General features: G+C 35.2%; 8 protein-coding genes across 8 annotated transcripts; all 8 read left to right on the forward strand.

Moving 5' to 3' along the window:
* The first annotated feature begins 3,148 nt into the window (after window positions 1-3,148).
* mak-2 (MAP kinase-activated protein kinase mak-2) lies at window positions 3,149-8,003 on the forward strand. Its single transcript, NM_001392249.1, has 7 exons — window positions 3,149-3,224; window positions 4,299-4,416; window positions 5,092-5,471; window positions 5,876-6,064; window positions 6,116-6,240; window positions 6,361-6,647; window positions 7,629-8,003. The coding sequence occupies exons 2-7, from the start codon at window positions 4,366-4,368 to the stop codon at window positions 7,695-7,697; spliced, it is 1,101 nt and encodes a 366-aa protein (NP_001379801.1). The 5' UTR covers window positions 3,149-3,224; window positions 4,299-4,365; the 3' UTR covers window positions 7,698-8,003.
* Window positions 8,004-9,041: 1,038 nt separating this feature from the next.
* On the forward strand, window positions 9,042-10,417 carry fbxc-1 (F-box C protein; the record flags this gene model as incomplete). Its single annotated transcript, NM_067606.4, has 3 exons — window positions 9,042-9,133; window positions 9,339-10,259; window positions 10,303-10,417. 3 exons carry the CDS (start codon window positions 9,042-9,044, stop codon window positions 10,415-10,417), a joined length of 1,128 nt encoding a protein of 375 aa, NP_500007.2.
* A 191-nt stretch (window positions 10,418-10,608) lies between these two features.
* fbxc-9 (F-box domain-containing protein) lies at window positions 10,609-12,389 on the forward strand (the record flags this gene model as incomplete). Its single annotated transcript, NM_001129288.1, has 4 exons — window positions 10,609-10,748; window positions 10,794-11,287; window positions 11,563-12,220; window positions 12,269-12,389. The coding sequence occupies 4 exons, from the start codon at window positions 10,609-10,611 to the stop codon at window positions 12,387-12,389; spliced, it is 1,413 nt and encodes a 470-aa protein (NP_001122760.1).
* An 804-nt stretch (window positions 12,390-13,193) lies between these two features.
* On the forward strand, window positions 13,194-14,569 carry fbxc-2 (F-box C protein; the record flags this gene model as incomplete). The annotated part of the gene is made up of 3 exons (NM_067607.2): window positions 13,194-13,285; window positions 13,491-14,411; window positions 14,455-14,569. 3 exons carry the CDS (start codon window positions 13,194-13,196, stop codon window positions 14,567-14,569), a joined length of 1,128 nt encoding a protein of 375 aa, NP_500008.2.
* Window positions 14,570-14,760: 191 nt separating this feature from the next.
* Window positions 14,761-16,542, forward strand: fbxc-10 (F-box domain-containing protein; the record flags this gene model as incomplete). The annotated part of the gene is made up of 4 exons (NM_001129291.1): window positions 14,761-14,900; window positions 14,946-15,439; window positions 15,716-16,373; window positions 16,422-16,542. 4 exons carry the CDS (start codon window positions 14,761-14,763, stop codon window positions 16,540-16,542), a joined length of 1,413 nt encoding a protein of 470 aa, NP_001122763.1.
* An 803-nt stretch (window positions 16,543-17,345) lies between these two features.
* On the forward strand, window positions 17,346-18,721 carry fbxc-4 (F-box C protein; the record flags this gene model as incomplete). The annotated part of the gene is made up of 3 exons (NM_067608.4): window positions 17,346-17,437; window positions 17,643-18,563; window positions 18,607-18,721. 3 exons carry the CDS (start codon window positions 17,346-17,348, stop codon window positions 18,719-18,721), a joined length of 1,128 nt encoding a protein of 375 aa, NP_500009.2.
* Window positions 18,722-18,912: 191 nt separating this feature from the next.
* fbxc-11 (F-box domain-containing protein) lies at window positions 18,913-20,694 on the forward strand (the record flags this gene model as incomplete). The annotated part of the gene is made up of 4 exons (NM_001129290.1): window positions 18,913-19,052; window positions 19,098-19,591; window positions 19,868-20,525; window positions 20,574-20,694. The coding sequence occupies 4 exons, from the start codon at window positions 18,913-18,915 to the stop codon at window positions 20,692-20,694; spliced, it is 1,413 nt and encodes a 470-aa protein (NP_001122762.1).
* Window positions 20,695-21,498: 804 nt separating this feature from the next.
* On the forward strand, window positions 21,499-22,874 carry fbxc-5 (F-box C protein; the record flags this gene model as incomplete). Its single annotated transcript, NM_001392250.1, has 3 exons — window positions 21,499-21,590; window positions 21,796-22,716; window positions 22,760-22,874. The coding sequence occupies 3 exons, from the start codon at window positions 21,499-21,501 to the stop codon at window positions 22,872-22,874; spliced, it is 1,128 nt and encodes a 375-aa protein (NP_001379802.1).
* Between the last annotated feature and the right edge of the window lie 20 nt (window positions 22,875-22,894).

The raw sequence follows: 22,894 nt of genomic DNA on the forward strand, positions 1-22,894 counted from the left end.
ATTTTTTTGTAAATCCCATTTTTGAACATTCTTTATAATCAGCTCACCGAGAGCTTGAAAATAAGTATAATAACGACCTACTCTCCTTGATATTAAGAAAAGTTGGGTCCCACCGCGAAATCTACAGTAACCCGTAGGTTTTCGTGTCGAGACCCAACTTTCTTCAAATTTGAGCAAAGTAGATCATGATTATACTTATTTTGAAGCTCTCAGTCGGCTAGATATCAAAATTTGAATGGAAATTTGAAATTTTTGGAATTCAACAGAATTTGGAAAAAAAAATTTTTTTGATTTTGTTTCTGAAATTTACAAGCTTTTCTGTAACTTTCAACTTTGAAAAACTTCGCATGAACAATTTTCATGCTTACTTTTTACAATTTCGGAACATTTTCGTGTCCCACAGCGAAAGCTACAGTACCAATTGGCGGTTTTCGTGGCGGGACCCAAAAATTTTCAAAATCGAGAGAAGTAGGTCTTGATTATACTTTATACTTAAATTGAAGCTATTGGTGAGCTAAATCTGAAAAATTAATAGCAAAATGCTGAAAATTCATAACTTGTGTCTTTTGGTGAAAAGAAAGTTTTCTGGGAATTAAAAAAAAATTTTTTGGAACTCTATTCTACTTTCAATTCCAAATCCAATGTGCAGTCATAATCAGTAAGGCTCGAAAAAAATTTAAAAAATACACAGAAAATTTCTTAAATATTAGGAAAAACAATTTTTTCAAAATTCACGAAAAAAAAATTTAGAAAACGTTTCCGAATTTATACAATATGTCTATAATTTTGAATTTGCAGTACTTACTACAGTACTCCCTGGGGAGTTTCGTGGTGTGACCCGATTTTCTTTGAATTAGAGGAAAATTGATGCTTTCGTTAAGCTGAGTATAAAAATGATAACTTTTCAGATTAACTTTAGAAGAAAAAATTCTGGAAAAAAAATGTTTTGGAAAAAAATTGTTTTTTTTTTCAAATTTTACTAAAACTCAAAATAATCAGTGAATTTACATTTATCTCACCGAGAGCTTCAAAATACGTTTAATCATAGCATATTTTGCTTGAATTTGAAGAAATTTGGGTCCCGCCACGAAATCATCGAGGTTACCGTAGCCTTCGTGGCGAGACCCAACTTTTTTCTAAATTGAGCAAAGTAGGTCATGATTATACTTAAATTAAAGCTCTCAATGACTTGAGTTCAATTTTAAACTTGATTAAGTTTCATCTGAAGTATTAAAAATAACTATAACTGAAATTTTTTTTTGTTTTAATAGTAAGTTTTTTTTAAATTTAATTTTTTTCATCAATCAATATTCAATAATCAATTATCAATTTCTTCATTTTAATATATTTTTGTTGTTTTTAACGCAATTTTATTGTCACACTCGGCATAAAAAATTGTTTACACAGAAAACAAAATTCAGTTTTTTTTTTCAAAAAATCGCAAAATGTTCCCACACATTTTCGAAACAAATCAAACAACAAAAACCAGTTTTCCACAAGGAATCCATCAATTTCTCACTATTTTCTTATCAAATTCCGTGTTTTTCTCAATTGTTTTGTTTTTTTTCGCTCTTCCTTATCCTCCAGGAATTTTCAGTTGAAAATTGGAAAATTGGCTGAGTAGCGGCTCAGGTAGAGCTTCCAAGATGATTTTTGTAAATTTTTAATTCTATATTTGAAGTCTACTCTAGAAATTACATATATCCCTACATTTTCAGCTTCGTATCTCAACTTCCACGTATTGGCTGAGTAGCGACCCAGCTGCAGTGTGGGGATACGGAGTTTTGTCAGTTCGAGTGGGAAATGGCTGAAATTTTTGGGTCAGATAGATTGTAACATGCTGAATTTGAAAATAATAATGAAAATATTCAAAAACTCAAAAATTTGAGAAAGAAATCAGAAGAAAAGTAAAGTAATTCAACTCTGTGACACTAAAAATCAAGATTCTATTTCAAATTTAAAGTTTTCTTTTTTTAAAATTTCAGCATCACTTTCATATTCTACACAAATAACTATATATATATATCTAAAAGTTTTCAGCTACGCATTCCAATTTTCACATATTTTCTGAGTAGCGACCTAATACACTGGGGATACGGAGTTTTGTCAGTTTTAGTGGTGATTGGCTGAAAAATAAAATTTTTGAAATTATTGGGTAAAATGTTAAAAAATAACCCAATTACAAAATTTGGAAAACACCAAAATTTCCAAATTTTTTTCCAATAAAAAATAAATTTGGATTTTTTTTGACAAACATTTTTTTATAAATTTTCTGCCGTTTTCCACAAAATTTCCAACATTCGTGTTTAAAATTAAATTCTAGTTATTTTTCTTAAATACCCCAAAAATTTCAGCTCCGTATCCTAATTTTAACACATTCGCTGAGTAGCGACCTAAAGCAGTATGGGGATACGGTGATTTGTTGGTTTTACTATTAGTGGTAAATAGCTGAACATTTTTCTTAGAAAATGTGAATTTTTAGTAAAAAAATCAAAATTATCACGAAATTTTAATGGGAACATTATTTTTGGCAAAACGATTTTTTTTTCAAAAAAATTTCCAGAAAAGACAAAAATTTTCCAATATTTTTTAAAGTCAGTTACATTCAATTTCCGCATTAACTCCTATCACCGTTATCACCGCACCGCAAGTTGCGTCCCGCAACCCCATACACCACCTCCCAGCTCCCCTGCCAATGCAAACGCGCTCGAATGCAAATTAGGGTTCTCTGCGTCTCCACAGCAGGTTATGATGGCGTTTCGTAAGTATTCATCTCACGATTTGACATTGTTTCTATTGATTCTTGATTTTATGCGAGAAACCTGAGATTTTCATGTGAAAATCATGGAAAACCTGGATTTTTTAAACTGAAAATTGGTTTTTTAATCGAAAATTAACGAAAATCCAGTTTTTATTCTGGAATTTTCCAAAAAAAAAAAGTATTTAACATGAATAGTTACATTTGATTTATTTTGTGCAATGCTTTAAAAAAATTCCTGCAAAACAATTTGTTAAAAAAATATTAGACAAAACTCTAAAAAAATTTTTTTTTTTGCATTTCTCCCACTTTATTTATTTTTAACGCACAGTCTGAATTATTTTATCGATTTCCTCCTAAAATTTCCAAAATTTACTTCAATTTTTCCAGATTTTTCGCCGAAGAATCTCCTTGGCCCCAGCTCACTGATATTTCGGGTTTTTTTCGGAGGATTTTTATACGCTAAGTAAGTTTTTTTTTGCTAAATTGTGTTTTGTCCTGATACGTGTCAATTGAAAAAAAAAATTTCAAAAAATCTGGCAAAAATAGTTTTTCAAAATTTCAAATTTTAAGACTTTCAGCATCCAAATTTATAATTTATGTTGTTTAATACGAGCATACCAAAAATTTTGGAAATTTCCCATCAAAACTGACGAAACTCCGTATCGTCCACACTGTAGCTAGGTCGCTGCTCTGCCAATTTGTGAAAATTATCAAAAATAGTCAGAGTTTGTCTAAAGCTCAAAATTTCGGCACATTCTAGCAATTTTTGAGGTGTTTCCGGTAACTTTTTTAAAATTTCGATATAATCTTCAAATTCCACACAATTTAATACGTATATCCCGAAACTTTCAGCTCCGTACCTCAATTTTCAAATATTGGCTGAGTAGCGACTTAAAACACTTGGGATACGGAGTTTTGTCAGTTTTTGTGGGAAATGGCTGAAAATTTTGGGTCAGATAGACAAAAACGTGCTGAATTTGAGAATAACAGTAAAAATATTAAAAAACTAAAAAATGGAGAAAAATAAGGAGAAAAAGAAAACCAACTCTGTGCCACCAAAAACCAAGATTCCACTTGAATTTTTCAGTTTTCTAAAACATTTTTCCAATATTTTAATATTAACTTCAAATTCTACACAAATTAATATCTATATCCCGAAGTTTTCAGACCCGTATCTCAATTTCCACATATTGGCTGAATAGCGACCCAATACAGTGTGGGGGATACGGAGTTTTGTCAGTTTTAGTGGGAATTTGCTGAAAATTTAGTTACTTGGAAATCGAAATACTCCAAATTCAAAAACTAAACAAAGATTTGATACCGCCAGTGTTTTGCCCGCAAATCGCCTAATTTTTGCCGCCTCAGCTAATTTTTCACTACCAAACTAAACCAATCATACTAAAATCGAATATTCGCATGAAAGTTGTCCTGCTTCAGTTTCCCTACTATATGTCTAATCCTCTCACCCTCTAATCACTTTCAGCGTGAAGCTTGAAGCTCCCGAAGCACAAAAATCAACACGTGGCTCGTTTTTCAGCAGAATTGGGTGCTGTCTGTCAACGAAAAGTAGTCCAGCGGAGAAGATAAAGCCGCCGGACGAAATTATGGCTTTTCATGAGTATCCTGTTACTCAGGACTATCGAATTAGTCGGAAGGTAGGGGAAAATTGAGATTTTGGATGTTTTTTTTTTGAATTAGAAATTTAGAGGATATTTATACATTAATTTTTTTCTTGAAAAAGACTTGAAAACCTCCGAAAAAGGACTAGGGTCTTCCTAGTTTTAAGACTGCTTTAGAGAAAAACTGAATTATCTCAGAAACTAAAAAAGATTTCGAAAAATTTTAACTAATAAGTTGTGCCAAATTAAATTTTCAAAATTTTATTAGTTCACAGTTTTTAAATAGCTTCAAAACTCGGTGAGCTACAAGAATTTTTAAATCAAAACTATTTGTTCCAACTTGCCAACTTGCTAGAAAAAAGTTTTCAACAAAAACATATTAAAATTACATTTTTCATATTTTGTAAGTTAACAGTGTGTAGATATTAGGGCTTTTATTATAGACAGGCGTGGTATGAGGGCCTGCCTGTAACCTGCCCGCCTACCTTTCGCTTCTTTTCTGCACTTTGTCGTAAAGTTTACAGTTTACATTTCAAATCTTCATTTTGTTGAAAATCAAATTAAGAAATGAAAAAAAAAGTTAAGGTATGTTTTAGCATAAAGCGCGTATTGAGGCGAGAGCTAGGCGGAGGTCGTTTTGAGGTCAGGCAGGTAGGCGTTTTAACGCCTACATGAAAGCTCTCCAACTAACTAATGTTCTTTTTTTTACAGGTTCTCGGCGTAGGAATCAACGGAAAAGTTGTGGAATGTGAGCACCGCCAGTCGGGCGACAAATTCGCGCTAAAAGTGCTCCGAGACACACAGAAAGCTCGTCGAGAAGTCGAACTTCACGTGATGGCTTCAGGACACGGCCACGTGGTTTCAGTGCACGATGTGTACAAGAATTCATATAACGGAGTCGATTGTCTGCTCGTTGTGATGGAAAATATGAAGGGTGGAGAGCTGTTCAATCGGATTCAGGAGCGAGGTCAGAAGGCGTTTACCGAGAGAGAAGCTGCTGGAATTGTTAACGAAATTTGCTCGGCGGTTGCTCATTTGCATCGAATGAGCATTGCGCATAGGGATCTGAAACCGGAGAATTTACTTTATGTGTGAGTTTTTTAGAACTACTTGGCTAGGAAAAACGTGCACAAATTTAAATTGCTATACTTCACAAGTTTATAACTTTTTAATATCCTTCAAACTCGGAAGATTGAAAGAATTTTTTTCAGATTTTTCCCCAAAAAGTTGAAGGTTTGTAATTCGAAAATGTTCCCAGCCTAAGCGTAAGCCTATGTAGGCCTAAGCCCAAATCTAAGCCAAAGCCTACGCCTAAGCCTAAGCCTGAGTCTGAGTCGAAGTCTAAGCCTAATAGTAAGACTAAGCGTATGACTAAGTCTATGCCTAAGCCTAAGCTTAAGCCTAAGCCTAAGTCTAGCCTAGTCCTACGCCTAAGCCTAAGCCTAAGCCTCATTGTCAGCCGACGCCCAAAATCTACAAATTATCAATTTTGCAGCACCACAGCTTCCAACGCCGCTCTGAAACTCACAGATTTCGGATTCGCCAAAAAAACAGATGAATCGGAACCCCAAGGCCTAAAAACGGCGTGCTTCACCCCTTACTATTGTGCTCCGGAAGTGCTCGGCACCGAAAAATATGATAAATCTTGTGATTTATGGTCGATCGGAGTTATTATGTATATTTTGTGAGTTAAACAATGAGTTTTTCTGTATACATAAAAATCATATAATTTCAGACTGTGCGGCTACCCACCATTTTACTCTCAACACGGACAACCAATGTCACCTGGAATGAAGGCGAAAATCAAGTCAGGACAGTACACATTTCCGAGTCCCGAATGGGATTGTGTTTCTGAAGCAGGTAAGAGTTAAATTTGGAAAAAATCAAATTTTTCGTCTAAATTTCTCTTCTCAGAAAGTTTAAATTTCCGCCTAAATTACCCGCTAAAACTTTGTTTTCATAAAATATAATTATTTGCAGCCAAAGACCTAATCCGAAAGCTTCTCCGAACTGAGCCCACTGAACGTATCACAATTGAGCAGACAATGGAGCACAAGTGGATATCTCATTACCGTAGAGTTCCAGATACTCCATTATTCACAAGTTCAAATCTGAACGATCAACGGGAACAATGGACGGATATGCAGGATGAAATGGAGGCTACATTGGCCTCAATGAGAGTTGGTCCTGAAAATATTCAGATTAAAAGCCTTGGAGACTCGAATAATAAGCTTTTGGCGAAGAGGAGAAAAGGTGGAGCTAGTCCGGTAAGGGAGTTAGGATTTTAAAAAAGTTTTTGTAGAACAAAAAATTCAAAAAAAATTTAATGAAAAATTTAAATAATTTTTTCTGACACTTTTTTCATTATTCTAGAAAAATAATTTTTAGAAGAAGTGAAGCACCTGAAATTCACTAAAAATGCAAATATATTTTTTGAAAAAAGTTGAAAATTTTTCTTTTTTTTTTAAATTTAGTAAGTCCCTAAAATTTGTGTATCTATCAGTGCAAATTTGAAATTATACTACTATTTTGTTCAATTAAACGCCTCAATTTTTTTTTTGAAAAAATTGTTAAATTTTGTACGTTTTTAAGAAAGCAGGTAACTATAATAAAACAGGAAAGTTTTTGAAATGTATGTTGAAAAAAAAACGTTTAAAAAAATGAAAAGTCAAAAAAAAATTCGGAAAAAATGTATGATTTTTTTGGAAAATTAGTTTATTAAAGAACACGTTTTTTTTCAATTTTACAAATTTTTTTCAAAATTTTAACTGAACAAAAAAGAAATCTATCTGAAAAATTTAAGCCTCACACACTCTGCTACAGGTTCCTCTTTATTTCAAAAAGCCGATTAATTTATAGAGTTTTCTAAAATTAAAAGTATATCGAAAACTAATAAAGATATTAAAAAGTTGTAAACTGACAAAATAATGTACGCAAAATTTGCTGCAGTTTGTTAGTTGACAACTTTTTGATATCATAGTTACCCGAGGAGATACGAGAGTTTTAATTTGAGAGGCCAGAGATCAGGCTTTTCCTTGCTTAAAACACTCGTAACTCTGCACTGTAAAGATATCAAAAAGTTGTACACTGACAAAATGAAATTCGTATAATTTCCCATTTTTTATCAGCTCGCCAAGATACAAGTATTTCAAAAAATTAGGGCAAAACAATTTTTTCGAGTGTGCGAGAGATAATTAGAAATATATTATTTAAAAAAAAATTAGAATTAAATTTTTCTCAATTTTCAGAAAGACGATCCCATGGACGATATCAAGGAGGAGGAAAAGGACGATGAAGAGGAAAAAATGATTTCCTAGAAATTTATAAAATTCTCAAAAATTCCCAATACTCCCAAAAACCGAAAAATGTTTTCCCCCAAAAATTGTGATTCTCTCTTTCATGTTTTTCTAATCAATCAAAAGTGCACAAATAACCATTATGTGGACGGTCCTCCCAGTAAACCCCGCCCCTTTCCTCTCTCGAGTACTCACAGGTGTCTGATGCTCAGTTGCTCCTTCCATCCAAAAATGTTTCTTTTTTCTAGTAATTTGTTACATAGATTTGTCTGGTTTCCTTTTTCGATCGGTCGCAATAAATGTATTTTATTTTATTTTTGAAAATTGAAAAAAAAAATAGACTCTTTTGCATTTTTAACAACGTTTTCTACTATATCACACTTAGAGCTTGAAGATGAGTATAAGAATGAAATAATTTGCTTGAAATTAAATAATATTGGGTCTCGTAGCGAAATCTCCGGGGTTACTGTAGTTTTCATGGTGGGACCCTATGGTTCATATCATCAACGAGTTACGTGAAAAGTATTGTTTAATGCATCTCAGAGTTCAACCACGATACTGAAATTGATATGTCTTGAATGAATAAATAATTGTGTACAGACCACTGCAGTAACTGTTTCAGAAAATGACACTAACACCAAAAGAAGATTACTGACGACATTAAGAGGTGCTTCTCGAAAAACAGTTGTTTGTGTCATAAAATCACGCCTGCTACAAAATTTTTTGTCGTTCTAGAAAACACTGATAAGCTAGAGCAAAAAAGGCATACGACGAATATTTTCTCACTTTTTCTGATCCTCTTACATCACCTCTTTTTCATTATTATTTTTGAGTAAGGCATGGAAAAATTGAAGCCACTTTCCTATTTAAGTACTAAATCTATTATACATTATATTGATCCGATTTTACGGTAATTTTTTAGAGTTTTTGAAAATAACTAAGACTATTTAGTGTTTTAATTTGTTTAATGCTTTCTGTGCCTTCATATCAGCTACGAGTTACGTGAAAAGTATTGTTTAATGCATCTCAGAGTTCAACCACGATACTGAGATTGATATGTTTTAAATAAATAAATAATTGTGTACAGACCACTGCAGTAACAGTTTCAGAAAATGGCACTAACCTCAAAAGAAGATTACTGACTACGTTAAAAGAAGCTTCTCGCAAAACAGTTGTATGTGTCATAAAATTACAAACTACAAAGTTTATGTCGTACAAGAAAAACTGATAAACTAAAGCAAACACGGCATACAAGGAATATTTTCTCATTCTTTCTGATTCTCTTGCATTTCCATACTTCTTTGTCGTTCAAAATAGAAATTCTCACTAGCTCTAGTTCTCTCATAGTTCCATTCCTCTTTTTTCATGCCTCTTTCGAAATTAGAAATAGAAAAATCGAAGCCACTTTCCTATGCAAGTACTAAATCAGTTATTCAATATTTGGACCCGAATTTGAGGTAGGTTTTAAAATTTCTAAAAATAACTAAAATTTGTTAAATTTGTTTATAGTAGTGTGGAAAAAAACGAGCTGTTTTGATATTTCGCAACAAAAATTGCTTCGTCAGGAAAAAAAATTAGTAATTTTTATTGTATTTCTCTAGTTTATAGCTTGTAGTTTGTATTTTTGTGGACATGTATTAACTAACTAATTCTGATTTCCAGATTTCGCCTTTCCCAACAATGCCCATCACATCGCTCAATTGAAAAATCTGCACCACTCCACCTAGATTCCCTGAAATTGAGCGACAATAGTATTTCAGTCGATGGGATTGAGTACGAATTAGCTATATATCGGCAGAGAGAAGCTCGTCCGAAAAAATTGAAAGCGGATGTAACTGAAAATGGAAGAATTGATATGAATATTGTTGTGGAAGAAGATCCTAATGAGATTCTCATAGACTTGAGAGGAAATCAAGAGAGAACTATTGCTGAGGTTCTCACAGAGCTGGCTAACCAGAGAAGGGATGAAAATAACGAGAAAATGATACAAAGCAAAATGAAGTATTTTCTCGTGCTCAAAGTTGGAAGGAGCAGTGAAGTGATGATCTACGAGAGGAAGCTCCACGATGCAGTAAAGTATTTGGTTGAGAGGTTCTTAGGTGGGAGAGGTATATTAAAAGTTGGCACGCTTTCCATTGGATCTCGAGGGATACTGCGGATACCGTCAAGCTTGAACTTTAAGATTCGTCACTTGGAATTAAAAAGTGAGGATAATAATAAGATCTTTGAGACGATCAAGCAGCTTCTTACAATTTCCCCTCTAAGCTCGATTTCTCTCTCCCACAGCTATAACTTAAGGGATGAAGATCCAGTTGTTGAATCCACTGGTATTCTTATCTTCCAAAGTATTGATTTCTTTGATAATGATATGCTCAACAATTTGAATAAGCTCCGTCACAAGCGAGTTCACTTATCGTTCGACCGTTTTTTCGAGCTGCAAAATGTCGTGTGGCTCATTGACAACTGGATTGTATTCGGAAGAAATGTTGGCACTCACTATTCACTTGACGTGGTAGTTGAAAACAAAGGATGGGAGATTTTGGAGATTGTCAAGAGAAATCACAAAGAGAGGATTGATGAGAAGTGAGGATATTTCTACGCTATTCAGTCAATATCCTTATTTCAGATCAGATAGAGAGAATGTTATAATTCATATGAACAACACCTCGGATTTACATATCGAATACGAGTTGGAGGATTTCCAGACTTTGATGCATCTGAGAGTTGAACTACGATCCTGATAATTTAATTGTTTGAATAAATATATTATTGGCTGAGATAGAACTTGAAATACTGTAAAAACCCAACACAGTTATCCCAAAAACCTGTGTGACTGACCTGTAAGTACAGGCACGTAACAGCTGCTCACCTGGGCCGTTCTCTTTCCCCTCCCCTCTTCCTTGCCGTACAGTGTCTACCAAAACCAGTCGCAATGGGGTCTCTGCATAGCGTGCCGTTTTTTAGTCACTTTATTGGATTTTTCTTGTCCTACCCACATTATAAGCCACCGTTGAATCCTGTAAGCTACCAAGTATTAAAATGTCTGTTGAAGCATTTGGATCCGAATTCGAGGTTAGTTTTTGTTGCGCCAGTTCTAATATAATATACAGTTTTTAGATTCAAAATTTCTATGTCGTGTCCTTCGATTCGAAAACTAGAAAAATCGATTACTTTGTACGTAAAGTGTCTGAAATTAACTGATTATTATGTTACGGTAAACCAGGACACCTATCAATTAAATGTTGCTAATCGAAAGAAGGATTTTCAATTTGATATCGACCCAACAAATCACCCTGATGCCAGTGAGATAGAGCAAGATCCAAATGAAATACTAATTGACAACGTGAGAAGATATCGGGCACCAGAACACGAGGGGGAACCAACAGAACTTTCAAGATTTATGGAAGAGATACATGCGACTGGTCTTAAGCTCGATCAACATGTGGGAAAACTTTTTCGCTTACTTAATGGCGAAAATGTCATTCGTCTGAAAATGGGTGGAAGGGTTGAAGTATTCAATTACGATCGGAAAATGCATGAAGCTTTGAAGTACCTACTCGGAAAGCTATTCGGAGGAAGAACTGTAAAAGTGAACCGATTCGCGATTGAATGTGCAACTGTTATTCGGATTCCTTCAACCGTGAAACTTTCCGTCAAAATATTGGATCTTCTTGATAGAAATGTTCATACCAAATTGGAGACAGTTGGATTGAACTGAAAAAGCTGTACCTCTCCGCCTAAACTCCCTGAAAATAAGCGAGAATAGCATTTCAGTCAATAAGATTCAATACAAACTACTTGTGTTGTGGCAAGGAAGCGCTAGTCTAAAAATATTCCAAAAAAAAAGATGTTACAGAGGAAAGGGATTTTCATAGGAATGTTTTAGTGGACGAAGATCCTGACGAGATTTTTGTCAACTTGAAAGAGTTTAAAGATATCGATAGACCTGAACTATCATCCTATCATATCTTGCTCACAGCCAGACCGAGCAGGGAAGACTTAAGCAATGAGAGGAAGCTTCACGAGGCAACGAAGTATTTACTCAAGAAATTATTCGGTGGAAGAGTTATCGTCAAAGTTGATGAGCTTTCTATTGATTGTCGACCTGTACTACGAACCCCGGCAAGTTTGAAGTTTCAAATCCATAACTTGCAATTATCGTGTATGGATAATAATCAACTCTTTGAGGCGATTAAACCAATACTGGACTTTTCCACACCCCTGAGCTCTATTACTCTCCAGTTTGGCCATCAGATCAATTTTGAGGATCTAATTATCCGATCCACGGAAATTATGTACTTTGAAGGCTACTTTTTACTTCTAGATAAAGACCTGGACAACTTGAATGAGCTCCGTCACAAACGAGTCCATTTATCTATCAAACCTTATTCCCGATGGCACAATGTCTCACGGCTAATAGACAATCGGATTGAGGTTGGACGAGAAGCTGGTTTTTATTATTCGCTTGAAATGAATAAAAAAAGCAGAGCAAGGGAGATTTTGGAGACAGTAATGATTAATCATAAAGAGAGGATTATTGAGAGGTAAGCCTACTGATATTGACAGGTATGTAGGTACTATACAAGTTTCAGACCAAACGAGGATCCAAACAGCGTTCCACTTCGTATGAAAAATTCCTTGGGCCTTCATATCAGCTACGAGTTACGTGAAAAGTATTGTTTAATGCATCTCAGAGTTCAACCACGATACTGAAATTGATATGTCTTGAATGAATAAATAATTGTGTACAGACCACTGCAGTAACTGTTTCAGAAAATGACACTAACACCAAAAGAAGATTACTGACGACATTAAGAGGTGCTTCTCGAAAAACAGTTGTTTGTGTCATAAAATCACGCCTGCTACAAAATTTTTTGTCGTTCTAGAAAACACTGATAAGCTAGAGCAAAAAAGGCATACGACGAATATTTTATCACTTTTTCTGATCCTCTTACATCACCTCTTTTTCATTATTATTTTTGAGTAAGGCATGGAAAAATTGAAGCCACTTTCCTATTTAAGTACTAAATCTATTATACATTATATTGATCCGATTTTACGGTAATTTTTTAGAGTTTTTGAAAATAACTAAGACTATTTAGTGTTTTAATTTGTTTAATGCTTTCTGTGCCTTCATATCAGCTACGAGTTACGTGAAAAGTATTGTTTAATGCATCTCAGAGTTCAACCACGATACTGAGATTGATATGTTTTAAATAAATAAATAATTGTGTACAGACCACTGCAGTAACAGTTTCAGAAAATGGCACTAACCTCAAAAGAAGATTACTGACTACGTTAAAAGAAGCTTCTCGCAAAACAGTTGTATGTGTCATAAAATTACAAACCTACAAAGTTTATGTCGTACAAGAAAAACTGATAAACTAAAGCAAACACGGCATACAAGGAATATTTTCTCATTCTTTCTGATTCTCTTGCATTTCCATACTTCTTTGTCGTTCAAAATAGAAATTCTCACTAGCTCTAGTTCTCTCATAGTTCCATTCCTCTTTTTTCATGCCTCTTTCGAAATTAGAAATAGAAAAATCGAAGCCACTTTCCTATGCAAGTACTAAATCAGTTATTCAATATTTGGACCCGAATTTGAGGTAGGTTTTAAAATTTCTAAAAATAACTAAAATTTGTTAAATTTGTTTATAGTAGTGTGGAAAAAAACGAGCTGTTTTGATATTTCGCAACAAAAATTGCTTCGTCAGGAAAAAAAATTAGTAATTTTTATTGTATTTCTCTAGTTTATAGCTTGTAGTTTGTATTTTTGTGGACATGTATTAACTAACTAATTCTGATTTCCAGATTTCGCCTTTCCCAACAATGCCCATCACATCGCTCAATTGAAAAATCTGCACCACTCCACCTAGATTCCCTGAAATTGAGCGACAATAGTATTTCAGTCGATGGGATTGAGTACGAATTAGCTATATATCGGCAGAGAGAAGCTCGTCCGAAAAAATTGAAAGCGGATGTAACTGAAAATGGAAGAATTGATATGAATATTGTTGTGGAAGAAGATCCTAATGAGATTCTCATAGACTTGAGAGGAAATCAAGAGAGAACTATTGCTGAGGTTCTCACAGAGCTGGCTAACCAGAGAAGGGATGAAAATAACGAGAAAATGATACAAAGCAAAATGAAGTATTTTCTCGTGCTCAAAGTTGGAAGGAGCAGTGAAGTGATGATCTACGAGAGGAAGCTCCACGATGCAGTAAAGTATTTGGTTGAGAGGTTCTTAGGTGGGAGAGGTATATTAAAAGTTGGCACGCTTTCCATTGGATCTCGAGGGATACTGCGGATACCGTCAAGCTTGAACTTTAAGATTCGTCACTTGGAATTAAAAAGTGAGGATAATAATAAGATCTTTGAGACGATCAAGCAGCTTCTTACAATTTCCCCTCTAAGCTCGATTTCTCTCTCCCACAGCTATAACTTAAGGGATGAAGATCCAGTTGTTGAATCCACTGGTATTCTTATCTTCCAAAGTATTGTTTTCTTTGATAATGATATGCTCAACAATTTGAATAAGCTCCGTCACAAGCGAGTTCACTTATCGTTCGACCGTTTTTTCGAGCTGCAAAATGTCGTGTGGCTCATTGACAACTGGATTGAATTCGGAAGAAATGTTGGCACTCACTATTCACTTGACGTGGTAGTTGAAAACAAAGGATGGGAGATTTTGGAGATTGTCAAGAGAAATCACAAAGAGAGGATTGATGAGAAGTGAGGATATTTCTACGCTATTCAGTCAATATCCTTATTTCAGATCAGATAGAGAGAATGTTATAATTCATATGAACAACACCTCGGATTTACATATCGAATACGAGTTGGAGGATTTCCAGACTTTGATGCATCTGAGAGTTGAACTACGATCCTGATAATTTAATTGTTTGAATAAATATATTATTGGCTGAGATAGAACTTGAAATACTGTAAAAACCCAACACAGTTATCCCAAAAACCTGTGTGACTGACCTGTAAGTACAGGCACGTAACAGCTGCTCACCTGGGCCGTTCTCTTTCCCCTCCCCTCTTCCTTGCCGTACAGTGTCTACCAAAACCAGTCGCAATGGGGTCTCTGCATAGCGTGCCGTTTTTTAGTCACTTTATTGGATTTTTCTTGTCCTACCCACATTATAAGCCACCGTTGAATCCTGTAAGCTACCAAGTATTAAAATGTCTGTTGAAGCATTTGGATCCGAATTCGAGGTTAGTTTTTGTTGCGCCAGTTCTAATATAATATACAGTTTTTAGATTCAAAATTTCTATGTCGTGTCCTTCGATTCGAAAACTAGAAAAATCGATTACTTTGTACGTAAAGTGTCTGAAATTAACTGATTATTATGTTACGGTAAACCAGGACACCTATCAATTAAATGTTGCTAATCGAAAGAAGGATTTTCAATTTGATATCGACCCAACAAATCACCCTGATGCCAGTGAGATAGAGCAAGATCCAAATGAAATACTAATTGACAACGTGAGAAGATATCGGGCACCAGAACACGAGGGGGAACCAACAGAACTTTCAAGATTTATGGAAGAGATACATGCGACTGGTCTTAAGCTCGATCAACATGTGGGAAAACTTTTTCGCTTACTTAATGGCGAAAATGTCATTCGTCTGAAAATGGGTGGAAGGGTTGAAGTATTCAATTACGATCGGAAAATGCATGAAGCTTTGAAGTACCTACTCGGAAAGCTATTCGGAGGAAGAACTGTAAAAGTGAACCGATTCGCGATTGAATGTGCAACTGTTATTCGGATTCCTTCAACCGTGAAACTTTCCGTCAAAATATTGGATCTTCTTGATAGAAATGTTCATACCAAATTGGAGACAGTTGGATTGAACTGAAAAAGCTGTACCTCTCCGCCTAAACTCCCTGAAAATAAGCGAGAATAGCATTTCAGTCAATAAGATTCAATACAAACTACTTGTGTTGTGGCAAGGAAGCGCTAGTCTAAAAATATTCCAAAAAAAAAAGATGTTACAGAGGAAAGGGATTTTCATAGGAATGTTTTAGTGGACGAAGATCCTGACGAGATTTTTGTCAACTTGAAAGAGTTTAAAGATATCGATAGACCTGAACTATCATCCTATCATATCTTGCTCACAGCCAGACCGAGCAGGGAAGACTTAAGCAATGAGAGGAAGCTTCACGAGGCAACGAAGTATTTACTCAAGAAATTATTCGGTGGAAGAGTTATCGTCAAAGTTGATGAGCTTTCTATTGATTGTCGACCTGTACTACGAACCCCGGCAAGTTTGAAGTTTCAAATCCATAACTTGCAATTATCGTGTATGGATAATAATCAACTCTTTGAGGCGATTAAACCAATACTGGACTTTTCCACACCCCTGAGCTCTATTACTCTCCAGTTTGGCCATCAGATCAATTTTGAGGATCTAATTATCCGATCCACGGAAATTATGTACTTTGAAGGCTACTTTTTACTTCTAGATAAAGACCTGGACAACTTGAATGAGCTCCGTCACAAACGAGTCCATTTATCTATCAAACCTTATTCCCGATGGCACAATGTCTCACGGCTAATAGACAATCGGATTGAGGTTGGACGAGAAGCTGGTTTTTATTATTCGCTTGAAATGAATAAAAAAAGCAGAGCAAGGGAGATTTTGGAGACAGTAATGATTAATCATAAAGAGAGGATTATTGAGAGGTAAGCCTACTGATATTGACAGGTATGTAGGTACTATACAAGTTTCAGACCAAACGAGGATCCAAACAGCGTTCCACTTCGTATGAAAAATTCCTTGGGCCTTCATATCAGCTACGAGTTACGTGAAAAGTATTGTTTAATGCATCTCAGAGTTCAACCACGATACTGAAATTGATATGTCTTGAATGAATAAATAATTGTGTACAGACCACTGCAGTAACTGTTTCAGAAAATGACACTAACACCAAAAGAAGATTACTGACGACATTAAGAGGTGCTTCTCGAAAAACAGTTGTTTGTGTCATAAAATCACGCCTGCTACAAAATTTTTTGTCGTTCTAGAAAACACTGATAAGCTAGAGCAAAAAAGGCATACGACGAATATTTTATCACTTTTTCTGATCCTCTTACATCACCTCTTTTTCATTATTATTTTTGAGTAAGGCATGGAAAAATTGAAGCCACTTTCCTATTTAAGTACTAAATCTATTATACATTATATTGATCCGATTTTACGGTAATTTTTTAGAGTTTTTGAAAATAACTAAGACTATTTAGTGTTTTAATTTGTTTAATGCTTTCTGTGCCTTCATATCAGCTACGAGTTACGTGAAAAGTATTGTTTAATGCATCTCAGAGTTCAACCACGATACTGAGATTGATATGTTTTAAATAAATAAATAATTGTGTACAGACCACTGCAGTAACAGTTTCAGAAAATGGCACTAACCTCAAAAGAAGATTACTGACTACGTTAAAAGAAGCTTCTCGCAAAACAGTTGTATGTGTCATAAAATTACAAACTACAAAGTTTATGTCGTACAAGAAAAACTGATAAACTAAAGCAAACACGGCATACAAGGAATATTTTCTCATTCTTTCTGATTCTCTTGCATTTCCATACTTCTTTGTCGTTCAAAATAGAAATTCTCACTAGCTCTAGTTCTCTCATAGTTCCATTCCTCTTTTTTCATGCCTCTTTCGAAATTAGAAATAGAAAAATCGAAGCCACTTTCCTATGCAAGTACTAAATCAGTTATTCAATATTTGGACCCGAATTTGAGGTAGGTTTTAAAATTTCTAAAAATAACTAAAATTTGTTAAATTTGTTTATAGTAGTGTGGAAAAAAACGAGCTGTTTTGATATTTCGCAACAAAAATTGCTTCGTCAGGAAAAAAAATTAGTAATTTTTATTGTATTTCTCTAGTTTATAGCTTGTAGTTTGTATTTTTGTGGACATGTATTAACTAACTAATTCTGATTTCCAGATTTCGCCTTTCCCAACAATGCCCATCACATCGCTCAATTGAAAAATCTGCACCACTCCACCTAGATTCCCTGAAATTGAGCGACAATAGTATTTCAGTCGATGGGATTGAGTACGAATTAGCTATATATCGGCAGAGAGAAGCTCGTCCGAAAAAATTGAAAGCGGATGTAACTGAAAATGGAAGAATTGATATGAATATTGTTGTGGAAGAAGATCCTAATGAGATTCTCATAGACTTGAGAGGAAATCAAGAGAGAACTATTGCTGAGGTTCTCACAGAGCTGGCTAACCAGAGAAGGGATGAAAATAACGAGAAAATGATACAAAGCAAAATGAAGTATTTTCTCGTGCTCAAAGTTGGAAGGAGCAGTGAAGTGATGATCTACGAGAGGAAGCTCCACGATGCAGTAAAGTATTTGGTTGAGAGGTTCTTAGGTGGGAGAGGTATATTAAAAGTTGGCACGCTTTCCATTGGATCTCGAGGGATACTGCGGATACCGTCAAGCTTGAACTTTAAGATTCGTCACTTGGAATTAAAAAGTGAGGATAATAATAAGATCTTTGAGACGATCAAGCAGCTTCTTACAATTTCCCCTCTAAGCTCGATTTCTCTCTCCCACAGCTATAACTTAAGGGATGAAGATCCAGTTGTTGAATCCACTGGTATTCTTATCTTCCAAAGTATTGTTTTCTTTGATAATGATATGCTCAACAATTTGAATAAGCTCCGTCACAAGCGAGTTCACTTATCGTTCGACCGTTTTTTCGAGCTGCAAAATGTCGTGTGGCTCATTGACAACTGGATTGAATTCGGAAGAAATGTTGGCACTCACTATTCACTTGACGTGGTAGTTGAAAACAAAGGATGGGAGATTTTGGAGATTGTCAAGAGAAATCACAAAGAGAGGATTGATGAGAAGTGAGGATATTTCTACGCTATTCAGTCAATATCCTTATTTCAGATCAGATAGAGAGAATGTTATAATTCATATGAACAACACCTCGGATTTACATATCGAATACGAGTTGGAGGATTTCCAGACTTTGATGCATCTGAGAGTTGAACTACGATCCTGATAATTTAATTGTTTGAATAAATATATTATTGGCTGAGATAGAACTTGAAATACTGTAAAAACCCAACACAGTTATCCCAAAAACCTGTGTGACTGACCTGTAAGTACAGGCACGTAACAGCTGCTCACCTGGGCCGTTCTCTTTCCCCTCCCCTCTTCCTTGCCGTACAGTGTCTACCAAAACCAGTCGCAATGGGGTCTCTGCATAGCGTGCCGTTTTTTAGTCACTTTATTGGATTTTTCTTGTCCTACCCACATTATAAGCCACCGTTGAATCCTGTAAGCTACCAAGTATTAAAATGTCTGTTGAAGCATTTGGATCCGAATTCGAGGTTAGTTTTTGTTGCGCCAGTTCTAATATAATATACAGTTTTTAGATTCAAAATTTCTATGTCGTGTCCTTCGATTCGAAAACTAGAAAAATCGATTACTTTGTACGTAAAGTGTCTGAAATTAACTGATTATTATGTTACGGTAAACCAGGACACCTATCAATTAAATGTTGCTAATCGAAAGAAGGATTTTCAATTTGATATCGACCCAACAAATCACCCTGATGCCAGTGAGATAGAGCAAGATCCAAATGAAATACTAATTGACAACGTGAGAAGATATCGGGCACCAGAACACGAGGGGGAACCAACAGAACTTTCAAGATTTATGGAAGAGATACATGCGACTGGTCTTAAGCTCGATCAACATGTGGGAAAACTTTTTCGCTTACTTAATGGCGAAAATGTCATTCGTCTGAAAATGGGTGGAAGGGTTGAAGTATTCAATTACGATCGGAAAATGCATGAAGCTTTGAAGTACCTACTCGGAAAGCTATTCGGAGGAAGAACTGTAAAAGTGAACCGATTCGCGATTGAATGTGCAACTGTTATTCGGATTCCTTCAACCGTGAAACTTTCCGTCAAAATATTGGATCTTCTTGATAGAAATGTTCATACCAAATTGGAGACAGTTGGATTGAACTGAAAAAGCTGTACCTCTCCGCCTAAACTCCCTGAAAATAAGCGAGAATAGCATTTCAGTCAATAAGATTCAATACAAACTACTTGTGTTGTGGCAAGGAAGCGCTAGTCTAAAAATATTCCAAAAAAAAAAGATGTTACAGAGGAAAGGGATTTTCATAGGAATGTTTTAGTGGACGAAGATCCTGACGAGATTTTTGTCAACTTGAAAGAGTTTAAAGATATCGATAGACCTGAACTATCATCCTATCATATCTTGCTCACAGCCAGACCGAGCAGGGAAGACTTAAGCAATGAGAGGAAGCTTCACGAGGCAACGAAGTATTTACTCAAGAAATTATTCGGTGGAAGAGTTATCGTCAAAGTTGATGAGCTTTCTATTGATTGTCGACCTGTACTACGAACCCCGGCAAGTTTGAAGTTTCAAATCCATAACTTGCAATTATCGTGTATGGATAATAATCAACTCTTTGAGGCGATTAAACCAATACTGGACTTTTCCACACCCCTGAGCTCTATTACTCTCCAGTTTGGCCATCAGATCAATTTTGAGGATCTAATTATCCGATCCACGGAAATTATGTACTTTGAAGGCTACTTTTTACTTCTAGATAAAGACCTGGACAACTTGAATGAGCTCCGTCACAAACGAGTCCATTTATCTATCAAACCTTATTCCCGATGGCACAATGTCTCACGGCTAATAGACAATCGGATTGAGGTTGGACGAGAAGCTGGTTTTTATTATTCGCTTGAAATGAATAAAAAAAGCAGAGCAAGGGAGATTTTGGAGACAGTAATGATTAATCATAAAGAGAGGATTATTGAGAGGTAAGCCTACTGATATTGACAGGTATGTAGGTACTATACAAGTTTCAGACCAAACGAGGATCCAAACAGCGTTCCACTTCGTATGAAAAATTCCTTGGGCCTTCATATCAGCTACGAGTTACGTGAAAAGTATTGTTTAATGCATCTCAGAGTTCAACCACGATACTGAAATTGATATGTCTTGAATGAATAAATAATTGTGTACAGACCACTGCAGTAACTGTTTCAGAAAATGACACTAACACCAAAAGAAGATTACTGACGACATTAAGAGGTGCTTCTCGAAAAACAGTTGTTTGTGTCATAAAATCACGCCTGCTACAAAATTTTTTGTCGTTCTAGAAAACACTGATAAGCTAGAGCAAAAAAGGCATACGACGAATATTTTATCACTTTTTCTGATCCTCTTACATCACCTCTTTTTCATTATTATTTTTGAGTAAGGCATGGAAAAATTGAAGCCACTTTCCTATTTAAGTACTAAATCTATTATACATTATATTGATCCGATTTTACGGTAATTTTTTAGAGTTTTTGAAAATAACTAAGACTATTTAGTGTTTTAATTTGTTTAATGCTTTCTGTGCCTTCATATCAGCTACGAGTTACGTGAAAAGTATTGTTTAATGCATCTCAGAGTTCAACCACGATACTGAGATTGATATGTTTTAAATAAATAAATAATTGTGTACAGACCACTGCAGTAACAGTTTCAGAAAATGGCACTAACCTCAAAAGAAGATTACTGACTACGTTAAAAGAAGCTTCTCGCAAAACAGTTGTATGTGTCATAAAATTACAAACCTACAAAGTTTATGTCGTACAAGAAAAACTGATAAACTAAAGCAAACACGGCATACAAGGAATATTTTCTCATTCTTTCTGATTCTCTTGCATTTCCATACTTCTTTGTCGTTCAAAATAGAAATTCTCACTAGCTCTAGTTCTCTCATAGTTCCATTCCTCTTTTTTCATGCCTCTTTCGAAATTAGAAATAGAAAAATCGAAGCCACTTTCCTATGCAAGTACTAAATCAGTTATTCAATATTTGGACCCGAATTTGAGGTAGGTTTTAAAATTTCTAAAAATAACTAAAATTTGTTAAATTTGTTTATAGTAGTGTGGAAAAAAACGAGCTGTTTTGATATTTCGCAACAAAAATTGCTTCGTCAGGAAAAAAAATTAGTAATTTTTATTGTATTTCTCTAGTTTATAGCTTGTAGTTTGTATTTTTGTGGACATGTATTAACTAACTAATTCTGATTTCCAGATTTCGCCTTTCCCAACAATGCCCATCACATCGCTCAATTGAAAAATCTGCACCACTCCACCTAGATTCCCTGAAATTGAGCGACAATAGTATTTCAGTCGATGGGATTGAGTACGAATTAGCTATATATCGGCAGAGAGAAGCTCGTCCGAAAAAATTGAAAGCGGATGTAACTGAAAATGGAAGAATTGATATGAATATTGTTGTGGAAGAAGATCCTAATGAGATTCTCATAGACTTGAGAGGAAATCAAGAGAGAACTATTGCTGAGGTTCTCACAGAGCTGGCTAACCAGAGAAGGGATGAAAATAACGAGAAAATGATACAAAGCAAAATGAAGTATTTTCTCGTGCTCAAAGTTGGAAGGAGCAGTGAAGTGATGATCTACGAGAGGAAGCTCCACGATGCAGTAAAGTATTTGGTTGAGAGGTTCTTAGGTGGGAGAGGTATATTAAAAGTTGGCACGCTTTCCATTGGATCTCGAGGGATACTGCGGATACCGTCAAGCTTGAACTTTAAGATTCGTCACTTGGAATTAAAAAGTGAGGATAATAATAAGATCTTTGAGACGATCAAGCAGCTTCTTACAATTTCCCCTCTAAGCTCGATTTCTCTCTCCCACAGCTATAACTTAAGGGATGAAGATCCAGTTGTTGAATCCACTGGTATTCTTATCTTCCAAAGTATTGATTTCTTTGATAATGATATGCTCAACAATTTGAATAAGCTCCGTCACAAGCGAGTTCACTTATCGTTCGACCGTTTTTTCGAGCTGCAAAATGTCGTGTGGCTCATTGACAACTGGATTGTATTCGGAAGAAATGTTGGCACTCACTATTCACTTGACGTGGTAGTTGAAAACAAAGGATGGGAGATTTTGGAGATTGTCAAGAGAAATCACAAAGAGAGGATTGATGAGAAGTGAGGATATTTCTACGCTATTCAGTCAATATCCTTATTTCAGATCAGATAGAGAGAATGTTATAATTCATATGAACAACACCTCGGATTTACATATCGAATACGAGTTGGAGGATTTCCAGACTTTGATGCATCTGAGAGTTGAACTACGATCCTGATAATTTAATTGTTTGAATAA

This window comes from Caenorhabditis elegans, chromosome IV (genome assembly GCF_000002985.6).
Source record: "Caenorhabditis elegans chromosome IV".
Lineage (NCBI taxonomy): Eukaryota > Metazoa > Nematoda > Chromadorea > Rhabditida > Rhabditidae > Caenorhabditis > Caenorhabditis elegans.